General features: G+C 36.4%; 1 protein-coding gene across 1 annotated transcript; it reads right to left on the bottom strand.

Annotated features, from left to right (window-relative positions):
* Positions 1 to 867: 867 nt before the first annotated feature.
* Positions 868 to 21,708, bottom strand: syt12 (synaptotagmin XII). Its single transcript, XM_056451736.1, has 8 exons — positions 21,521 to 21,708; positions 10,837 to 10,887; positions 10,542 to 10,735; positions 7,669 to 8,049; positions 4,515 to 4,730; positions 4,273 to 4,393; positions 4,009 to 4,142; positions 868 to 2,696 (listed from the first exon to the last, which is right to left on the bottom strand). Exons 2-8 carry the CDS (start codon positions 10,877 to 10,879, stop codon positions 2,523 to 2,525), a joined length of 1,263 nt encoding a protein of 420 aa, XP_056307711.1. The 5' UTR covers positions 10,880 to 10,887; positions 21,521 to 21,708; the 3' UTR covers positions 868 to 2,522.
* Positions 21,709 to 22,388: the final 680 nt, after the last annotated feature.

Consider the following 22,388-nt stretch of genomic DNA (forward strand, 5'->3'; position numbering starts at 1 on the left):
ACCACTAGCCTGAACCGTTGAGACAAAGCAGAAAGGATCCATGTTTTCATGTTGATGACGCCAAATTCTGACCCTACCATCTGAATGTCGCAGCAGAAATCGAGACTCATGAGACCAGGCAACGTTTTCTCAATCTTCTAATGTCTAATTCTGGTGAGCCTGTGTGAATTGTAGCCTAGTTTTCTGTTCTTAGCTGACAGGAGTGGCACCCGGTGTGGTCTTCTGCTGCTATAGCCCTCAAGGTTGGACATGTTGTACGTTCAGAGATGCTCTTCTGCACACCTCGGTTGTAACGAGTGGTTAATTAAGTTACTGTTGCTTATCAGCACAAACCAGTCTGGCCATTCTCCTCTGACCTCTGGCATCAACAAGGCATTTGCGGCCACAGAACTGCCGCTCACTGGATATTTTCTCTTTTTCAGACCATTCTCTGTAAACCCTAGAGATGGTTGTGCATGAAATTCCCAGTAGATCAGCAGTTTCTGAAATACGCAGACCAGCCCGTCTGGCACCAACAACCATGCCACGTTCAAAACCACCTTTCTTCCCCATTCTGAGGCTCAGTTTGAACTGCAGCAGATCATCTGGACCATGTCTACATGCCTAAATGCATTGAGTTTCTGCCATGTGATTGGCTGATTAGAAATTTGCGTTAACAAGCAGTCGGACAGGTGTACCTAATAAAGTGGCCAGTGAGTGTAGCTCTTATTTCAATAGTTTTAACAACCTTAATATATGACAAAAGGTACAAATAAAGTTAAAATGATTAGTTAATGATTATAAAATTGACCTTTTAAATAATAATTTACTTCCCGCTCATACACACACACACACACACACACACACAAAACAACAACTGACGTCATATGAAACAATCCACATAAAGCATTTTTATTTAAACAGTTCATCTGATTGCAATAGGTTCTACATTACAAGTGCATGCATCGTAAAGATCTGTTTGATCATTCTTGAAATCTTTTTTAAAACATTAGATGTACACTGCAAATAAGAATATTGCTTCTATTAGGGTGAATTTGGCACAGATTGAAGGTTAATGTTGATAAGCTTCAAACATTGTTAGTAGTAAAAATGAACTTCACACTTCATTAAATCAAACGACTTCACCGCACGAAGCTCAAATCTCTCCTTCGCTCTACAAAACTGATGTCGGATGTGATTCACAGATTTTGGTATGAGGTTTTTACATTCTGTCATCAAGATAGGAATTATTGCGGCAGTTCAAATGATTGTAGATTTTCTTTCGTGCCGTGAGTGTTTATACATATTCCAGTTTATGCAGAGTGAGATTAACGCATTACAAAGTACAAAACTACAAAGTACATGTTCCTGTGATGAAATGACATAAGAGACTACTATTTATTCTTCAGTACTCCCCGTAACAGTTATTGTTTTTGTAATTACTTGCGCTACATATATGATTTGAATGTACTAAGGCTAATTTAACAACTATAAGGTCCAACAACAAATATTCTATTGATCTAAAAGCACTTCTTTTCAATTTGACATGCTAACCAAGTATGAAGATGGCCGAAAAATGGTCTTTGTTACACTTTAAAAATGGTTGTGAAATGTGAAAGTAATTCAAATGTATGCCCTAAAAAAACATCTCAACTTCACTGAACGGCACAAGCAGTGTGATAAAGAGTGTGAAAAATTGGCCACAGGAAAATAAAGTTTGCTAAAGTTAGAAATGAATGGGTGAATTATTGATTAATATGTTATGTTAATACTATCCAGAGTAAGTAGTAATCACATTGCAGTACAAAACAAAAAGAGGTAATTATTATTATTAAAAGACTTCTTTTTTTAGCTACTTCCTCAACACTCATTTATAAAGTACTTGCACGCCCCCTTGTGGTAAAATGCATCAGCCAAAATAAATAAATAATGAGAGTTTGATTAGTTTTGAGTTAATGAAATATTATATTGTAAAACAGAATATTCGATTAGTTATTTGGAATATAATGATTATATTTAAAAAAGGAGCACCTCAATGCTTCGTCTATGATAATTAATGTGGCTCAATGGCGTCGCCTTTAGGCGTATAAGTGTCATTGCACTTGCCTGAGAATAGGAACAAACAGTCCCAGCGTTGTTGTTACACTTTACATTTTACAATGTGTTTAAGCAGACACAAATAATAGGAAAATAATCCTATTTAAACTCCTAATAATAACAGAACTAAACATAATAGTAATTTATGGCCAAAATAATATATGTATATTTTTTATGTGTCGATTTTTAGTACTACATAATGTGGCTACCGCAATCTCTATCACATTTTACACTCAGGCTGGAGAATAAGACCAGCCACCCTGTTATCATATGTAGAAATGAAGTTAACCTGGATAAGAAAACCTGGATTTCAGACCCTTGCTGATCAGATCATCCTGAGCCGCCGATTTCTCTCTCTTTCCAGATCCATCCATTCATCCACGGGACACGCACTGAAAGGTCTTTACTGTGAGGACAGTTAGAGAGTAGGCTCCATGCAGACAGGCTTAGGTCCTCCGCAGCGGGTGCCACATTGAGACGGGTTTGCGCAGAGTCGCCAGCATCTGGTTCCAGTGAGTGATTCCCATCCCACTGGCCTCCGGGCCGATGATCACATGACCCACGTTTTCACCACGGCCGTCCTCTGTGCTCTCAGCGACCGTCACTCTCAGAGAGAGATCCTGAAAAACAGCAGCTTCCTTACAACACTGATAGATTGACTGCATAGAGCTATAGAGACAGAAAGACAGATATACAGACAGACAGACAGAGATAGATAGATAGATAGATAGATAGATAGATAGATAGATAGATAGATAGATAGATAGATAGATAGATAGATAGATAGATAGATAGATAGATAGATAGATAGACAGATAGACAGATTGATAGACAGACAGACAGACAGACAGACAGACAGACAGACAGACTGACTGACTGACTGACTGACTGACTGACTGATTGATTGACTGACAGACAGACAGACAGACAGACAGACAGACAGACTGACAGACAGATAGATAGATAGATAGATAGATAGATAGATAGACAGACAGACAGGTAGACAGACAGACTGACCGACCGACCGGTAGGTAGGTAGACAGACAGACAGACAGACCGACAGACCGACAGACCGACCGACCGACCGACAGACAGACTGACAGACAGACAGACAGACAGTTAGATAGATAGATAGATAGATAGATAGATAGATAGATAGATAGACAGACAGACAGGTAGACAGACAGACCGACCGACCGACCGACCGACCGGTAGGTAGACAGACAGACAGACAGACCGACAGACCGACCGACCGACCGACCGACCGACAGACAGACTGACAGACAGACAGTTAGATAGATAGATAGATAGATAGATAGATAGATAGATAGATAGATAGATAGATAGATAGATAGATAGATAGATAGATAGATAGATAGATAGATAGATAGATAGATAGATAGATAGATAGATAGATAGATAGACAGACAGACAGGTAGACAGACAGACAGACAGACAGACCGACAGACCGACCGACCGACAGACAGACTGACAGACAGACAGTTAGATAGATAGATAGATAGATAGATAGATAGATAGATAGATAGATAGATAGATAGATAGATAGATAGATAGATAGATAGATAGATAGATAGATAGACAGACAGATAGGTAGACAGACAGACAGACAGACAGACAGACAGACAGATAGATAGATAGATAGATAGATAGATAGATAAATAGATAGATAGATAGATAGATAGATAGATAGATAGATAGATAGATAGATAGATAGATAGATAGATAGATAGATAGATAGATAGATAGATAGACAGACAGACAGGTAGACAGACAGACAGACAGACAGACAGACAGACAGACAGACAGACAGACAGACAGATAGACAGATAGATAGATAGATAGATAGATAGATAGATAGATAGATAGATAGATAGATAGATAGATAGATAGATAGATAGATAGATAGATCACCTGGAGGACGATAGCTGGCACTGAGAAGATCATAGCCTCATTGAAGATTGGATTAGTATCATCCCTCTTTATGGATGTCTTTTTTTTACTGATCTTCCTGCCGTCCTGAAGCAGGTACACCTTCACAAATGGATCTGTTCAGATGGAAAGAGCCAGCATTCAGTACACGATTTTTACCACAGTGAAGCAAATAATCCTCCCTATCACCCAGTCACAGATCTAGCTCTACTCTCTGTCGTCTAATGCTAGCTGTGAGCTTCAGACCTGCTGTCGTCTTTCCATTAGTCCAGACCAGGTTCTTGGCTTTAGCGATGACCACGGTGAGACGCTCTGCAGTGGGCAGATAACTGAGAGACAGCAGGATCTCGCCCACAGCGTCCACAGCCTGAGGAGAAACAAACAACTAGCTCAAACACAACACTACATCAGCATATTGAGCTGCTGCTCTTAACAAAATGGTTTTATTGACTCAGTCCAGGAGGATGGAGGATGTGGGAGTGACGTACCTTGTTGATGTCCTGTAAGTAGAGCCAGGCGTTAAACGGACGGTACGGCAAATCCAGATCCGACAGTTTGAGTTCTGCCACCCCAGCAGTGATGTTCCGCTCGTCTGAATCCACACCAAAGGTGGAGAATCGCAGGCTGTTCTCCTCCAGATTGACTGAATCCAGAGGAACAGAGAAACGCTCATCAAACACTACAGTGAAGGCGTTTCTCTGGACCTGCAGAGGAGAATCCCAGAGAGATGTTTAGATATTAGTGATGATATTGTTGTAAACCGTCCTAAAGAATCAATGTAAGTAAGCTCTATTCCGATTGGCTTTATATATGAAAAAAATTGTTATTGTTAATAATTAAGTTATTGACCGAACCCAAAAATTTTAAAGGTATACATATACATATACATATTTAAAGATATAAATATAAAATAGAAATAAATTAATTAATTCATTCATTTTCCTTCGGCTTAGTCTCTATTTTAGGTCACCACAGATGAATAAACCACAGAAATAATATAATATTATTTTTTTAAGTTTAATAATTATTATAATTAATTGTTAATTTGGCAATTAAAAACGTTGGTTTAGCAACTAACTGAAACAAAATTAATCCAACGCACATTTAGAAGTATACATATATATATATATATATATATATATATATATATATATATATATATATATATATATATATATATATATATATATATATATATATATATATATATATATATATATATATATATATATATATTCAGAAAGTGACAACTGGTCTAAATAACTAATTATATATATATATATATATATATATATATATATATATATATATATATATATATATATATATATATATATATATATATATATATATATATATATATATATTTTTTTTTTATTTATTATTATTATTTTTTTTTTAGATGGATAGTTTATTTAATAAGTATTTTTATTGACAATATACATAACAATATGTAGAATGTGAGAATACAAATAATGTCAGGAATGTTTTTTTAGACAAATAATAATAACAATAACAATAAAAAAATAAAAAATAAAAAAATACAAGTACAAATACAACCCACCCCGCCACCCCCATTCATACATGGTATAATTGTCACAAATTTTGTCAAAACATCTCTCAGTTTGATGTTACGTAAAGATAGTTGAAATTGTTGTTGGTAATAATAGATAAAAACAATAATGTCCAGACATGATGCACAAATAAATTACATTTACAAATATGATAAAACATTATATAAAAACAATAACATAAAGTAAGAGGAAGTAAAAACAACAACAATAAAAAACACTAGCAAAACTAACAATAATTATAGGGAATAATCCATTATTAAAGTCTAACAGAGGTAATGTGTCCAGAAAAGGTCCCCAAATATAATCGAAGTAACTAATTATATTTTGATAACAAAATTATTGTTATATTATTTATATTCCAGTAAATATTGGTAAATATTTGTCCCTTTTTTAGATTTTTTTTTTTACAAAACAAAGCCCACAAAAATGACAACTTTTCTTACATTTCAATGATGTAATTTGTTTTACAAATTCAAAACAATCCAAATAATACAATAAAGCTAAAAAGTAATGTTATAAAATATTAAAAACAAACAGCACATTGTGAAAATGACTTGAATATACAAAAAAAGTCCCACCCTAGATTTTTTCTAGTATGAGAAGCTATTCTCATTCAAGCAGACATCACAATAGGGAAATGAACATAGCTTCTCAAACAAGAACAAAATGTATGGCGGGGCTTGAGTTTGTCTATGGGGAACTGATTCAAAGGTTGTGGTTTGCTATTAGTTAAATTAATTTATAATAAATACTCTTAATATTGCATAAGACATACACATTTCCAGCAGTGACTTTATGATCGTTGGATTTGCTCTTCAGTGTTGAACTTCAACTGTGAAAACTGAACTGAAGCAGTTTTAATTTACTAGACCTACAGTTACAGTTAAGCTAAGTCAGAATTATTAGCCCTCCTGTTTATTTCCCCCAATTACTGTTCAATGGAAAGATTTTCTCAACAAATTTCTAAACATAATAGTTTTAATAACTCATTTAACTGATGTATTTTATCTTAGTCATGATGACAGTACATAATATTTGACTAGTAATTTTTCAAGATACTAGTATTGAGCTTAAAGTGACATTTAAAGGCTTAACTAATAGGTTAATTAGGCAACCCTACTGAAAAAAACAGCTTAAACTAGCCTAGGCTGGTTTGTCTGATTTTAGCTGGTCGACCAGCCTGGTTTTAGAGGGGTTTTGGCCATTTCCGGGCTGGTTTCCAGCCATTTCCAGCCTGGTGTTAGCTGGTAAGGCTGGAAGATGACCAGCTTAAACCAGCTTGACCAGCCTAGACAGGCTGGGAGCCCAGCCAAAACCAGCTATGTTCAGCTTAAACCAGGCTGGTCAAGCTGGTTTTAGCTGGATTTAGCTGGTCATTTTTTAGCCTAATTAGCTAAGACCAGGCTGGAAATGGCTGGAAACCAGCCTGGAAATGGCCAAAACCTCTCTAAAACCAGGCTGGTCAACAAGCTAAAACCAGCCAACCAGCCTAGGCTGGTTTAAGCTGGATTTTTCAGCAGGTCAGCTCTTTAATACTGAGAGATAATTTGCTCTGTTTTGTATTTTAAATAATAATGTTAATAATTTAAATTAATATAAAATATTTTAATTAATAATGTAAATATATATATGTGACCACCCCTATAATGGTTCATACCACTGTGAATGCATAATCGCGCCAATCATTCTGTGAGAAAAAGACTGAGAAATGAAACAGTCTGAATTCGGCAGATCTAGAGCACTGATAGACAACGAAACTGTTCACTAGACTGCTTTCTCGTAAAATAGCTATGTGTTTCTACATATAGCCTTAAAGTAACGTCAAATTAGATGCATAGTTTGACTGAGAAGTGGCTAATTGGATACTGTAGGTCAGAATGCACAAAACATGCCACAAAACACTGAAAACTAGATGTAATTGGAATAAATACATATATTTGATTCACTCAGGGATGTTTTACAAAAACAAACATTACCGATCAAGTTTCCTCTCCGATCGTCAATGTATAATTCTATCTGTTCAGTAGACAAGCAAAAACAAAGATGAATTGAACAATTGAATGATTACCTGTGTGGCCCCCAGGTTGATCTGCTGCGGGACGAGTGTGACGGTGATGAAGCATCCGGGGAAGTTCTCCTCCTCTTTCTCCAGCAGGTCTTTTCCCTGATGCAGAGCGACGAGCAGCAGAGACGCCCGAGTGTCCAGCTCCAGCGTGACCTCTAGCTGGCCCACAGTGAAGTCATGCCCGAAGGTCTGAGCCACAGACGAGATGGAGCACAGCGACTCCGAGGACACCGAGCGGTTCAGGGAGCCTCCGCTCGGGTCCAGCTCTCGACTCATCAGCTCAAGGGTCCCCAAATCCCGGAGACCGTCTGGAGTGTCCAGCAGCTGCAGACTCGGCTTGCGGCTCGCAGACGACGCCCTCCGCTGGTTACAAGCAGCAACACGCTGAAGCACAAACAGCAGGTCAGTCATATTCATCTACAGTCACCTGGAAGTTGCTGGAACTATTATTTATGCATGTTGATGTACTTCCAGCTGAAATGGAATATTAATTAGGGGGTGGGAATTTTTTTGCGCATCATTCACTCATGGCAAAGTAATAGTAATAGGGGCATGCTTATGAATATGGGCTCTTTTCACAAGACTGTTATGATGCGTTTAACGGTCATCATAATCTGAAATTCTTGAACCTTTTTAATATTTAGATAATAAAAAAACACGTATGAATGTTTATATGTACTTATGTATGTATTAAATCATTTTTGCATCAAATTACAAACAACGAATAACCGCTTGTCCAAGGTGTTCCTAATGCAGTTTCTATGGAGCAGGACAGTGAATTTGACGTTATTCTCTCCTCTGGCCGGCGTCATCAGATCTCACACAATTTATTTAGCTTTTTCTGAAAGTCTTGATAACACCAGCATGGAGTTTTTCTTTTATTCAGTCATTCATTTTCTTTTCGGCTTAGTCCCTTTATTAATCCGGGGTCGCCACAGCCTGGGGCGTAGCAACTGGGGGGGGACAGGGGGGGATAAGTCCCCCTCACTTTTAGAGACAGACCATTTAGAAACAGGTGATTAATAATTATATGAACATATGATCTTATACAGCCGTCCCCCCCACTTTTAAAATGTCCGCTACGCCCCTGTCCACAGCGGAATGAACCGCCAACTCATCCAGCACGTTTTTACGTAGCGGATGCCCTTCCAGCCACAACCCATCTCTGGGAAACAATCATACACACTCACTCACACTCATACACTACGGACAATTTAGCCAACCCAATTCACCTGTACCGCATGTCTTTGGACTGTGAGGGAAACCGGAGCACCCGGAGGAAACCCACATGAACGCAGGGAGAACATGCAAACTCCACACAGGAACGCCAACTGACCCAGCCGATTATTATTGTTTATTATTATTCCAGCAAATAGGATTGTAAAAATGATTATTTGTTGTACTCTCCCATTCACTGCGCTCTAAGTTTACCCGACTATGATGACTTCTGCTGTTGAGAACACCAGAAATGTGAAAAGGGTCCATTAGTCTTAAATTGAATTGGAAGTCTGAGTCTTTTATTTCAGTATGTTGATGTTCTTCCAGCTAAAACAGCATATTAACTAGGAGGCGTGGTCTTCATTCTCTCTTAGAAAACTAATGTAAGAGTGGTGTGGTTAAGAAAATTGTGGGTGAAATGTCAAACTGAGGTCATCAGTGAAGGACCACCCCCAGTGGCGTAGCGCAAAATGTGTGGGCCCACCCACAAGAGTTACGGAGTTAACAGTTAACCAGGGGGTTAAGATAGATAGGCATGGATAGACACTCCAAACATGGAAGCAAATGCTCAGAATTTGAGTAAATATTACCAAAACAAATATTTTTTTTGGTTTATTCACTTAAAAAATGCCCTCGCAAAATAAACATTGTAAATTATGATCTCACATTACGTCTATTTATAATATTAATATACAACAATACTTTTATCATAACAATACTTTTTATGCTATATGTTTAAAACTGTCTGTCATTGTATACTGGAGATATATAAGTATATACTGTATATATACACACCACTGTTGTTGTTGTGTTTTCCCCTTATTGTTTTGCTCATTTCAGTTTTAGTTTATTCACTTCAGTTTAAGACATTAAACTAAATAAAAATAACAAAATATTTGTGGCAACTTGCAGCTACCTGGAATAAATAAGTTTATGTTTAATAAATTAAATTATTTGATATAATAGAAGTATATTTTTTAGATTAAACAATATATAGATTACATTATATAATATATTTAGTCATTCATTCATTCATTCATTTTCTTTTCGGCTTAGTCTGTTTATTAATCTGGGGTCGCCACAGCGGAATGAACCGCCAACTTATCCAGCATATGTTTTATGCAACGGATGCCCTTCCAGCTGCAACCCATCAATGGCAAACGCCCCCACACTCTCATTCACACATACACTACGGACAATTTAGCCTACCCAATTCACCTGTACCGAATGTCTTTGGACTGTGGGGGAAACCAGAGCACCCGGAGGAAACCCATGCGAACGCAGGGAGAACATGCAAACTCCACACAGAAATGCCAACTGACCCAGCTGAGGCTCGAACCATGAATCTTGCTGTGAGGTGACAGCACTACTTACTGTGCCACTGCACCACCTATATTATATTTATATTTTTCTAATTCAGTGAAGATTTATTTTATTTTTAGTAATAAAATGCTTTCGATTAACTAGTAATCCATCTAATAATACAGATTTATTTTTATTGTAACATAATAGTCTTTATATTTGTAGTCTGTAATACAAATGGCGACGCAGTGCCAAACGCAAAGATACGTTTGTTTTTTTTCCCCCTTCTGACCTCTTGCAGACCTCAGATTGATTTCAGCCAGCTTAACTCAATTTTAGAGTATTGTTTTGCTCACCTTCTGTCTGATCTCGGAGTGGGAAGAGCCATATTTCTCCTGCAGGTAGCGGTAGTGAAAGTTTGGGAATGGAGAGGGAGTCGGGAAGGTGCCGGATTTATATAATCTCCACAGATTCACTATAACCACAGCAAACAGAACCAGAAATCCAAACACAAACAAACACACCTCCCATCCCGGCGGGTTCAGCACCACTGAACACACACACACACACAAACACACACAACACGGTGAGAAAATCACTTAGAGAAACACTCGTATGAAATCAAGAGATGTATGAATGATGGCTGCTCACCGCTCAGATGATATTCAGAAATATCCTGACCCTGTACAGACATAGTGCTACCTGAAACACACAGCACAGGACACAGAGAGATCAGAAATTGTTTAAAAAAAATCAGAAATTGATTCTAGTGTAAAGTCATGGTACTTTTGAATAACTATAATTTACAGTCCACGATACTCTGAGCTTCTTCAAAAAAACCATGGCATTATCATCATACATCACACAAAACATCAGCATATTAAAAAAGACGAGAAAAACATGGAATTCATCATGAAATAATGTTAGACGATAATGGATATACAAATATAAATATACAAATAACATTGCAAATACCCAGAGTATTAAACAGGGTAAATATCCAAAAACTCTATGGTATTAAATGTACTGTGGTAAATACTACTATGGTACAAGTCCAAAATCTAAAAACATGCCCCATGCCTTAATTACATTAAAATATGATTACAATAGTACACTTCCAAAATGAACATACAGCGGGGTAAATAAGTATTGAACACGCCACTGTTTTACTCAGAAAACACATTTCTAAAGTGGCTATTGTCTTTAAATCTTCACCTGGTGTTGGAAACAATCAAACAAATCCATATATGCAAATAAAACTAATTTAATTAGCTTACAAATTAAGTTATGCGTAATAAAATGAAATGACACAGGGAAAAAAGAAAGGGAGGTGTAGAAAGGCAGTGAAAGCTCAGACAGCAGATGAAATCTTTCAGTATTGTTCAGAAACCCTCTGCCCTTCCTCATTGTAAATGAATATTAGCTGCTTCTGTCCAACGTGTACATTAGCAGGATGATGAAGATGAAGCCAGGGTGGACATTTCAGCAAGACAATGATCCAAAACACAGCCAAGGAAACTCTCAAATGCTTTCAGAGAAAGAAAATCAAGCTGTAGAATGGCCCAGCCAATCATCTGATCTGAATCCAATAGAGAATACAAAATTCAGATTTGACCAGACCCACAGAACATCACGATTTTTACACAGTTGAATTCCGCGAAACCTCACACCTAAGAAATGCATGTGACTTCATTCTCCATATGAGAGGCGTCTTTAACCTGCCATCACCAAAAACATATGCACATATCCAATGAAAGCATAGTAGTACCATGGTACACACCAATAAAACATAATCCTTGAACCTACATAAGAACAAATCACAGCTTATCATGTATATGCCACCCAAAAACACATGATATTAACAGTCAGTGTCCAAATAACATTGAAATATCAATCTATAGTACAATTCGTTATTACAATGATAAACATTCAATAAAAACAGCGCTAAATTATTGTGTATCAATCAATAAAATCATGGAATTACTGTTGTAAATGCGCAAAAACATGGTATGACCATGGTAGTTTTCAAAATCATAACTCATTCATTTATTTTCCTCCAGCTCAGTCCCTTATTTATCAGGAGTCGCCACAGTGGAATGAACCACCAACTATTCCACCATATGTTTTATGCAGCAAATGCCTTTCCAGCTGCAACCCAGCACTGGGAAACATCCATACACACTCTTTCACACAAGCATTCATACACTACGGCCAATTTAGTTCATCCAATTCACCTATAGCGCATGTCTTTGGGCAGCCAGGAGTTGAACCAGCGACTTTCTTGCTGTGGTGCGACAAAGCTAACCACTGAGCCACCATGGCGCCCAAAATCATAACTTACATTAGTAATATAATGGTAAATACAATCAGTTCTGAGCTGAAAAAAAACTGCAGAAAAAAAAAACCTGCATCTTTATTTTCGACTTCTTTTATTGACACAATGATGACTAATCGCAAGTTACCGCAGTTTTAATATAGTAACTGCAGTATCTAAGGTATTTATGATTAAATGCGATGGTTGCCATGGTAAACTGGTACTTTACCAAAGTTTCAATCCTTCAAACCTGAGCGAGAGAAAGACTTCAGACAGGAGAATGTCAAGTTTGGGTCTAAAAGGAGAGAAAGTGAGAGGCGTGTTTGCTGTGAGTCACACCGGGGTTTAAGATGAAGAAGAAGTGGGAAAGAAGAGAAGACGATTATGACAACAGCCCAATTAAAGCATCAGAGAAGCCAGAGCTGAAATGCTCATCCGCCCGCAGGGTTATGATTCGGGGCGCTGTGGCTTTGACAAGTCTGCTGTGAAACCGAATATGTAATGAATATGTGTTGAAGCGGCAGTGGCAGGAATATCAACAGCTCTAGTGTGTGTGTAACAGCCCACGCTTGGTCTGTAATGAACAACAGGAGCACAGATGGACACACACACACACACACAGTTGGAACGGTGCGCCCTGTCTGGACGCTGAAGCTAATATCCCAAAATAATTTCCCAAATGGCACATTCACTGGTGAGCTGTAAACCTTCATGTTGATAAACAGTGAGTCACGGTGAGCTGAGATCCTGAGCTTTGCTTTCCTTCCTTCAATTTGGGTTTCTTGCTTTTAAGATTGGAAGAAAAAACAGCTGATCCTTTCTCTTGGCTCTTTTTTTTTGAGGACGCCATTAGTGTAATAAGATTGACGTGGCTGCGGACAGGTTAATGTCTTTATGTTCCAGACGTAAAGGCTTTAAAGTGATGTATCAGGCAAAATAATATTGAGAAAAGACATAAAAATAGATCTAAATTTGAAACTTTATTAGATACAACAATGCTTAGACTATTTATTTTTTCTTTTTCAGTCCTTTGAAACCCGTTGTAAAACATTTTATCGGTTTTTAATCATTTCTATCCTTTGTTGTTTTTATTTTTTATGCTTGTTTCTTTTATTCTTGTTTATGTAAAGCACTTTGAATTACCATTGTGTATGAAATGTGCTATATAAATAAACTTGCTTATACGTGAAAATGTTCAGGGTGGGCCATTTATATGGACACACCTTAATAAAATGGGAATGGTTGGTGATATTATCGTCCTGTTTGCGGCACATTAGTATATGTGAGTGGGCACACTTTTCAAAATGGGTGGTAACCATGGTGGCCATTTTGAAGTCGGCCATCTTGGATTCAACTTTTGTTTTTTCAATAGGAAGAGGGTCATGTGACACATCAAAATTATTGGGAATTTCACAAGAAATGCTTGGTTTCAACGTAACTTTATTCTTTCACGAGTTATGTACAAGTATCTGACCACTTGTACAATTAGCCACAAAAGGTGTTCAATGTGCTGCCCATTGTGTTGGATTGTCAATGCAACCCTTCTCCCACTCTTCACACACTGATAGCATGCCAGCACAGGCTTCCAGTATCCAAAGTTTCAGGTGCTGCACATCTTGTATCTTCACACCATAGACAGCAAAGATAGTGAGGACATCCTTCATCAGTGGAGACCTCAAGGACGCTGGATATTTGAAATTGCTACATGATGATGTGTTTCCCTCTTTATGCACTGAAGCTGGCACGTTCCCTGAGTTTTTCCAGCAAGATGGTGCACCACCACATTATGGGTGTCAGGTCCGAGCATTCCTAGATGATCAGTTTCCTGAAAAGTGGATTGGTCTTTGTGGGCTAGTTGAATGGCCCCCAAGGTCTCCCGATCTGAGCCCCTTAGACTTTTATCTTTGGGGTCATCTGAAGGCAATTGTCTATGGCTGGCTATGAAAAAACAAAAGTTGGATCCAAGATGGCCGACTTCAAAATGGCCACCATGGTCACCACCCATGTTGAAAAGTTTGCCCCCTCACATATACTAATGTGCCACAAACAGAACGTTAATATCACCAACCAGTCTTATTTTATTAAGGTGTATCCATATAAATGGCCCACCCTGTACATTAAAACATTTATCTTCATTTTTTTTATAGAAAAACACTGACTTTTAGGTCTATATACACTGCCTGACAAAAGTCTTGTTGCCTATCCAAGTTTTAGGAACAGCAAATAATAACTTGACTTTTAGTTGATCATTTGGTATCAGAAGTGGCTAATATGAAAGGCAAAGGCCTCTAGATTACGCTTATTTTACCTAAATGAAATAAGTTCATGTCTTGATTTTTCATGATTAAATTAGGACAGTAAGGCCTGACTTTGCTTAGACAAAAGTCTTGTCACTTATGAAGGAATTTTTGATGATTTTAACTTCATCCTATGCATTAATAGACGAATACTTGCATTAATAGTTTAATTCTGTTTTAACTAATTACATGAACTTATGCTGGTGTGTTTATCCTCATATAACCTTATGCGCTTAACCTCATATAATTTTGCTCCATAACAGCTGTGGCTTTGTGTGACTGATAACCCAGAAGTTAACTCCTTGGTACTTGTTATCAACAAAATGTTACAACTCTCACTCTCTTGCAGGCACTGTTATGTGTAACTTTTTCTGTGCAGATTAGCTTGTTCAGCCTAACAACTGATGATTGAACTGATCTGGATGGAGGATCTTTCTTACTGAAGCGCCCCCGGGCAGGGCTGAAGAGAGACGGCGATAAATACGGCGGGAAGAGGGTGTGGGTGTGTGTGCCCAGCTGACAGACTGCCTGTGTTGCTGTTCTCTGACACCCGGAGTTTCGTAATGCTTTATTCATCTAATTCATTAAATTGATTTAACTTATTTAAAGCCTCTGACTGATGTTTTAACCTGGGAGGACTAGAAAAAATCCAACACTTAACAGAAATAATGTACAGTATAGAACATAAAGTCATGCTGCAGTGGCAAAAGAAGGAATATTGTGTATGACTCCCATGAGCTTGTAGGACTGTATCCATACATCTCTGCAATGACTTGCAGGACTCCCAGAGTTCATCAAGATTCTTTGAATTCATCTTTAATGCCTTCTTCATCTTACCCCAAACATGCTCAATAATGTTCATTTCTGGTGACTGGGCTGGCCAATCCAGGAGCACCTTAACCTTCTTTGCTTTTAGGAACTTTGATGTGGAGGCTGAAGTATAAGAAGAATTTGCCCTATCCTATGGTTTGTAATGTAATGGGTAGCACAAATGTCTTGATACCTCAGGCTGTTGATGTTGCCAACCACTCTGCAGATCCGCCCCCATACTGAATGTAACCCCAAACCATGATTTTTTCCTTCACCAAACTTGACTGATTTCAGCGAGGATCTTGGGTCCATGCGGGTTCTAATAAGTCTTCTGCAGTATTCATGATGATTGGGATGCAGTTCAACAGATGATTCATCAGAAAAATCCACCTTTTGCCACTTTTCCAAATGATCTACTAGGTCAAGTTATTATTTGTTGCTCTTGCAACTGAGATCAACGACAAGACTTTTGTCAGGTAGTGTAAAGGGTATGATTGACCGACACACTAAAATGCAGTTCAGCCTAACAATCAATCATACAAAAGAAACTATTGGACTTTTATTATGTATACTGTACATATTTCACCAAAGATCTTTGAAACAGTAGACTATTTAATTGCATTTGTTGTGCTTAATGTGTTCAGAAATGAACATTAGTAAAGCTAATTTGATGTGGAAGTCTTATCTTTGGCTCTCTAAATAAATACTAAATGAAAACTTCCCTTTTTTGTTCTGTTTAGGCCATTCATTCTGTATGGGAACATTCTGGATAAAATCGCTGCACCATGAAGACTGAAAATTCCCTTCAAACATCAGAGTTTAACATTCTGGAAGGAGCATCTAAAAAAACCTGGAAAACGAATTGATTTTCTAGTGAAAGCACTGAAATTCCAGCAGCAACAGCCATCTGCGCACCAAACTAAATCAGCCGAGCAGATCAAGAAGCTTTTAAACGTTCCTGTGGCGCTGATCATTCAGATATGATTGTTTTCCAGAGAGGGTGAAATAGTGGCCGTGATCAGGAGCTGCACTGTCAGCTACTCTCACGCAGGACTGAAGGAGGCGAGCGCTAATAAATCAGCCGTGCTTTTAATCTCCAGAATGACTCATAATAACACTTTCACTGAAACGCCAGCGACTTGGAGAGGCTGTCTGCAGGATGAAACCCCTCCGGAGGGGAAAAAACACAGTGAGTGACATAAATTACAAACATTAATTCTTATAAATCAAGCCGTACAGCCGGGCTTTATTATCAAGCCTGTCTAAGAACAATAGTAATGTACTAAACTCATGGTATTAGCATGATACATATAAACAAAGAGCAGTAAGAACCAGTGTCTAAATAATATTGTAATTCTGCTATGGTGCACATCCAAAAAAAACTACGCAGGATTAATATACAGAATAAAAGCATGGTAGTTTCATTTAAAAACACACAAAAGAAAACAAAAATGGCTGTGTATCAATTCAAAACATCAGAAATCATAGTAGTACTGTGGTAAATTCACAAAAAAAAAAAAACAGCCTGTCTAAAACCCCATTAACATGTCACAATGTCTGATAAAAAGTGGAATTACTGTGGTACTTGTTGCAAGTGGATTAAGATGATGCTTTCAGATATGTTAAAATACCTCACTATGGTGCTATATGCAAAAATACCATGGTATTAAACCAAACAAGGCTTTATTATCATAACCATCTAATAAATGATGGTATTACCATGTTGTTAACATGTTCCATGACAAAATACCTTGACATCCTAGAAAATTACTATGGTAGATGTGTGAAAACAGTAACATATGCACATATCCAATATGTATATCCATAGTAAAAAACATAGCCTGTCTAAAATCCCATTAACATAGCACAATGTGCCATAAAACATGGTTTTACTGTGGTACTTGTTCCAAGTGGAATAACATGATGTTTTTAAATTTTTGTTAAAATACCATGGTATATATTTAAACCAAACAAGGCTTTACTATCATACCCATCTAATAAATGGTGGTATTACCATGTAAATGTTGTCCCAAGACAAAATACCTGAGACCCCAGAAAATCACTATGATACATATGCGAAAACAATACCATGGTATCAACATAATGTATACATATATTCAATATGTATATGCATAGAAGCATAGCTGTGGTACATTCTGAAACAAACAATGTGGTACTATCTGTAAATCTCATCCTATTAACAAAGTACCATACAGTGGTTCTTCTTGTAAATGGATAAATTTTTTTTATTATACATAAGAAATAATAAAATACCACAGTATTACCATGTCTCGTGTCTAAATAACATTGAAATAACACACATTTAATGTGCCACATATCTACAAATACCATCTTCCATGCTTATCATAGCTTATCATCACATCTATCCAAGAAATCAGAGTATTATTATGAAAATTGACAAAAATGGTGTTACGATGATGACTGTAAATACTGTCCCGTTTCTAAATAACATTGAAATAACACAATTACTGAGCCACATATCTAAAAATATAGCCTGATCTCACAAGAAAATGTAAGTATTTTATGTTTTGTCAGTTTAGTGGATAATTTATTTACGCTAGTTTAGTCCTACGAAAATTTACCATTTTAAAAAGGAGGCGTGGCACCCTACCCTGTCCCTAAACCCAACCGTTATTGGGTGAAGAGCAAATCGTACTAAATCAACACAATCTCACGGCAATTCGTAACTTTTTGGTTTAGTGGCTAATTCGTATGAATTCGTACGATCTAATTCATACAATTTAGTACGATTTGCTCATCCCCCAATGATGGTTGGGTTTAGGGGTGGGGTTAGGTGCCACGCCTCCTTTTTAAAATTGTACAATTTCGTACAACTGAATTCATACGAATTAGCCACTAAACTTACAAAACGTAAAATACTTACATTTTCTCGTGAGATCAGGCTGACTAAATTGTATGAATTAGATCACACGAATTCATACGAATTAGCCACTAAATCAAAAAGTTACGAATTGCTGTGAGATTGCGTTGAAAAATACCTTCTTCCATGGTAAACATAGCTGATCGTCATATCTATCCAAGAAATCAGAGTATTATTATGATAAATGACAAAAACAACATGGTATTACTATGATGTATGTGAATATTGTTTGGATGTCTTGTGTCTAAATAACATTGAAATAACTCACAATTACTGTGCCACATATCTGAAAATACCATCTTTTCACGGTAAACACAGCTTATGGTCGTATCTATTCAAGACATCATAGTATTACTACGATAAAGTAAAAAAATATTGGTACTGTCTAAATACTGTTTCAATGTCTCGTGTCTAAATTACATTGAAATAACAGACAATTACTGTGCCACGTATATACAAATACCATCTGGTAAACAAAGCTTATGGTCATATCTATCCAAGAAATCAGAGTATTATTATGATAAATGACAAAAAATGGTGTTACTATGATGTATGTAAATATTGTTTTGATGTCCCGTGTCTAAATAACATTGAAATAACACACAATTACTGTGCTACAGATCTGAGAAAACGTAAGTATTTTATGTTTTGTCAGTTTAGTGGGTAATTCGTACAAGTTCAGTCGTATGAAAATGTACGGTTTTAAAAAGGAGGCGTGGCTCCCAACCCCGCCACTAAACCCAACCGTCATTGGGTGATGAACAAATCATACTAAATTGAATGAATTGGATCACACAAATTCATGCGAATTAGCCACTAAATCAAAAAGTTACAAATTGCTGTAAGATTGCGTTGAAGAATGCCATCTTTCATGGTAAAGATAGCTGATCATCATATCTATCCAAGAAATCAGAGTATTATTATAATAAATGGGAAAAAAATATGGTATTACTATGATGTATGTAAATATTGTTTTGATGTCTTGTGTCTAAATAACATTGAAATAACACACACTGCCACATATCTGAAAATACCATCTTCCAAGGTAAACACAGCTTTTGGTCATAAATATCCAAGAAATCAGAGTATTATTATGATAAATGACAAACAAATGGTATTACTGTGTATGTGGATATTGTTTTTATGTCCCGTGTCTAAATAAAATCAAAATAGTACACAATTACTGTCACATATATAAAAATACCATATTCCATGGTACACATAGCTTATCGTCATATATATCCATGAAATTATAGTATTATCATGATAAATGACAAACAAATGGTGTTACTATGATGTCTGTAAATATTGTTTTGATGTCTCGTGTCTAAATAACATTAAAATACCACACATTTACTGTGCTACAGATCTAAAAATAGAGCCTGATATTACGAGAAAACCTGAGTATTTTACGTTTTGGCAGTTTAGTGGCTAATTCCTACGAATTTAATCCTACGAATATGTACCATTTTAAAAAGGAGGCGTGGCACCCAAACCCCACCACTAAACCCAACCGTCATTGGGTGATGAGCAAATCGTACTAAATTCTATGAATTAGCCACTAAATCAAAAAGTTACGAATTGCTGTGAGATTTCGTTGAAAAATACCATCTTCCATGGTAAACGTAGCTGATCGTCATATCTATCCAAGAAATCAGAATATTATTATAATAAATGACAAAAACAACATGGTATTACTATGATGTCTACGGTTTCAATGTCTTGTTTCTAAATAACATTGAAATAGCACACAATTACTGTGCCACATATCTAAAAAGATCTTCTTTTTAGCTTATATATATGATGTATATCATATATATGATGATACATAGCTTATCATCATATATATATATATATATATATATATATATATATATATATATATATATATATATATATATATATATATATATATATACACATACATACATACATACATACATACACATATATATATATATATATATATATATATATATATATATATATATATATATATATATATATATATATATATATATATCCAAGAAATCATAGTATTATTATGATAAAAGGCAAAAAAATGGTATTACTATGATGTATGTGAATATTGTTTTGATGTCCTGTGTCTAAATAACCTTAAAATACCACAAAATTACTGTGACATGTATCTAAAAATACCATCTTCCTTGGTAAAACATAACTTATGGTCATATCTATCCAAGAAATCATTGTAGTCTTATGATAAATGGAAATCAAATGGTGTTACTATGATGTTTGTGAATATTGTTTTGATATCTCATGTCTAAATAACATCGAAATAACACACAATTACTGTGCCATAAGTCTACAAATACTATCATGGTAAACATAGCTTATGGTCATTTCCAGGAAATCAGAGTATTATTATGATAAATGACAAAAAACATGGTATTATGATGTATGTGAACATTGATTTGAGGTCTCATTTCTAAACATTTACCACAAAACTGGTGTTACATAAGAAAACAATACTATGGTAATGGCATATCATATATGGTACGTTAACATGACTTCTTAAAACACACACACACACACACACACACACACACACACACACACACACAAAAACTGCCTCCCAACAAACAAAATACACACAAAAGTGCATATCATACAGATGGAACGGCCAACAGACCGGTGTCGTCATTTCCCAGCTGTTTCTCGCGGGCTGCTGTGTTTTAATTCACTCTTGGGTGTTAAATTAATATCCCCAATCAAAGGAGGGTCCATCATGATCACCATGACAACCACCCGAGCCGCGGGCACGCGCACTGCATCAGCACGTGAACGGGCCCGAACTTCCAGTTCCACAGCGAGCCGAGACCAACAGGCGCAACATTACATGACAAATAATCCACACCAATGCGTCAGAAAAACGCCTCATCATTTAAATACGAGGACATCTGACAGCAAACTCGTTGCATTTGTAGCATATGCACGTGAAATACACGCGCTAATAAACCCGGGATTATGAGCGTTTCTGAGTGCTCTTACCTTCAGCAGTGTCTGTTTCTCCCTCTCCTGCTCACACACACTTTCATCCATCAATTAACGCGCATTTGAGCATCAGATGCACGGGCGGGATCCGATCGCGTGTTTAGATCAGATCTGAAGTGAGTCTGGGTTTTCCTCTGCGCATGATGAAGATCTGAATGCAGGAGTCCCACCCCTGCAATGCAACTTCAGCACCAACACACGCGCGCGCGCGCTCACGAATGAGAAGGGGGTAGTTATCATGCTGGACAGTTTTCGATTTTTTTTTTTTTTTTGCTACAATAAAAATATACTGAACATTTACACCATTATTACCAGGTTATAATAAACAATTATTATGTTTTTTTTCTCTACGTAAAATGGTAATGTATATTTTTCACTTTATTATTTCAATGCCACAAGAATCGAATTAATAAAGGTATTACATATTTTAAAAGTTTAACTTTAGCTAACAGAGAAAATACAAAAAAAAAAACCATTCATTAATTTAAATATTAATATATAATTAATTAAACGAGTTACGTCAGGCCAGTGTACGGGGTAATTCATCATATGGATGCTACCATGAAGTCTATTATAACAGCAAAACAAACTAAACAGTAAATGTCACAATTAATGTGTGATAAGCACGCAGAAATGGACATATTTAAATGAGTGGTGATAATAGTTCTCTTTTAGTACTTTACTTATTTAGCACTCGTTTTTCATATTAATTGACATGTATGTAACATATAGGGCCTGTGTTCCCTTTACAAATATTATTGAGAACATTACATATTCTAAAATATAAAATCACATACAAAAGCTGACATGTATTCTAATATTATATAAATAAATAAATAACGAGGCTATTCATTAAAAGGTGAAA

The sequence above is a fragment of the Danio aesculapii genome, chromosome 25 (genome assembly GCF_903798145.1).
Source record: "Danio aesculapii chromosome 25, fDanAes4.1, whole genome shotgun sequence".
NCBI lineage: Eukaryota > Metazoa > Chordata > Actinopteri > Cypriniformes > Danionidae > Danio > Danio aesculapii.

What these genes read in the sequence shown, in the direction of transcription:
- syt12 (XM_056451736.1), bottom strand. Translation starts at nt 10,879, where the DNA reads ATGTCTGTACAGGGTCAGGATATTTCTGAATATCATCTGAGCG. An exon ending in TTCTGAATATCATCTGAGCG is followed by an intron (nt 10,736 to 10,836) that starts GTGAGCAGCCAT and finishes GTGTGTGTTCAG; the next exon opens with TGGTGCTGAACCCGCCGGGA. An exon ending in ACTTACAGGACATCAACAAG is followed by an intron (nt 4,394 to 4,514) that starts GTACGTCACTCC and finishes GTTTCTCCTCAG; the next exon opens with GCTGTGGACGCTGTGGGCGA.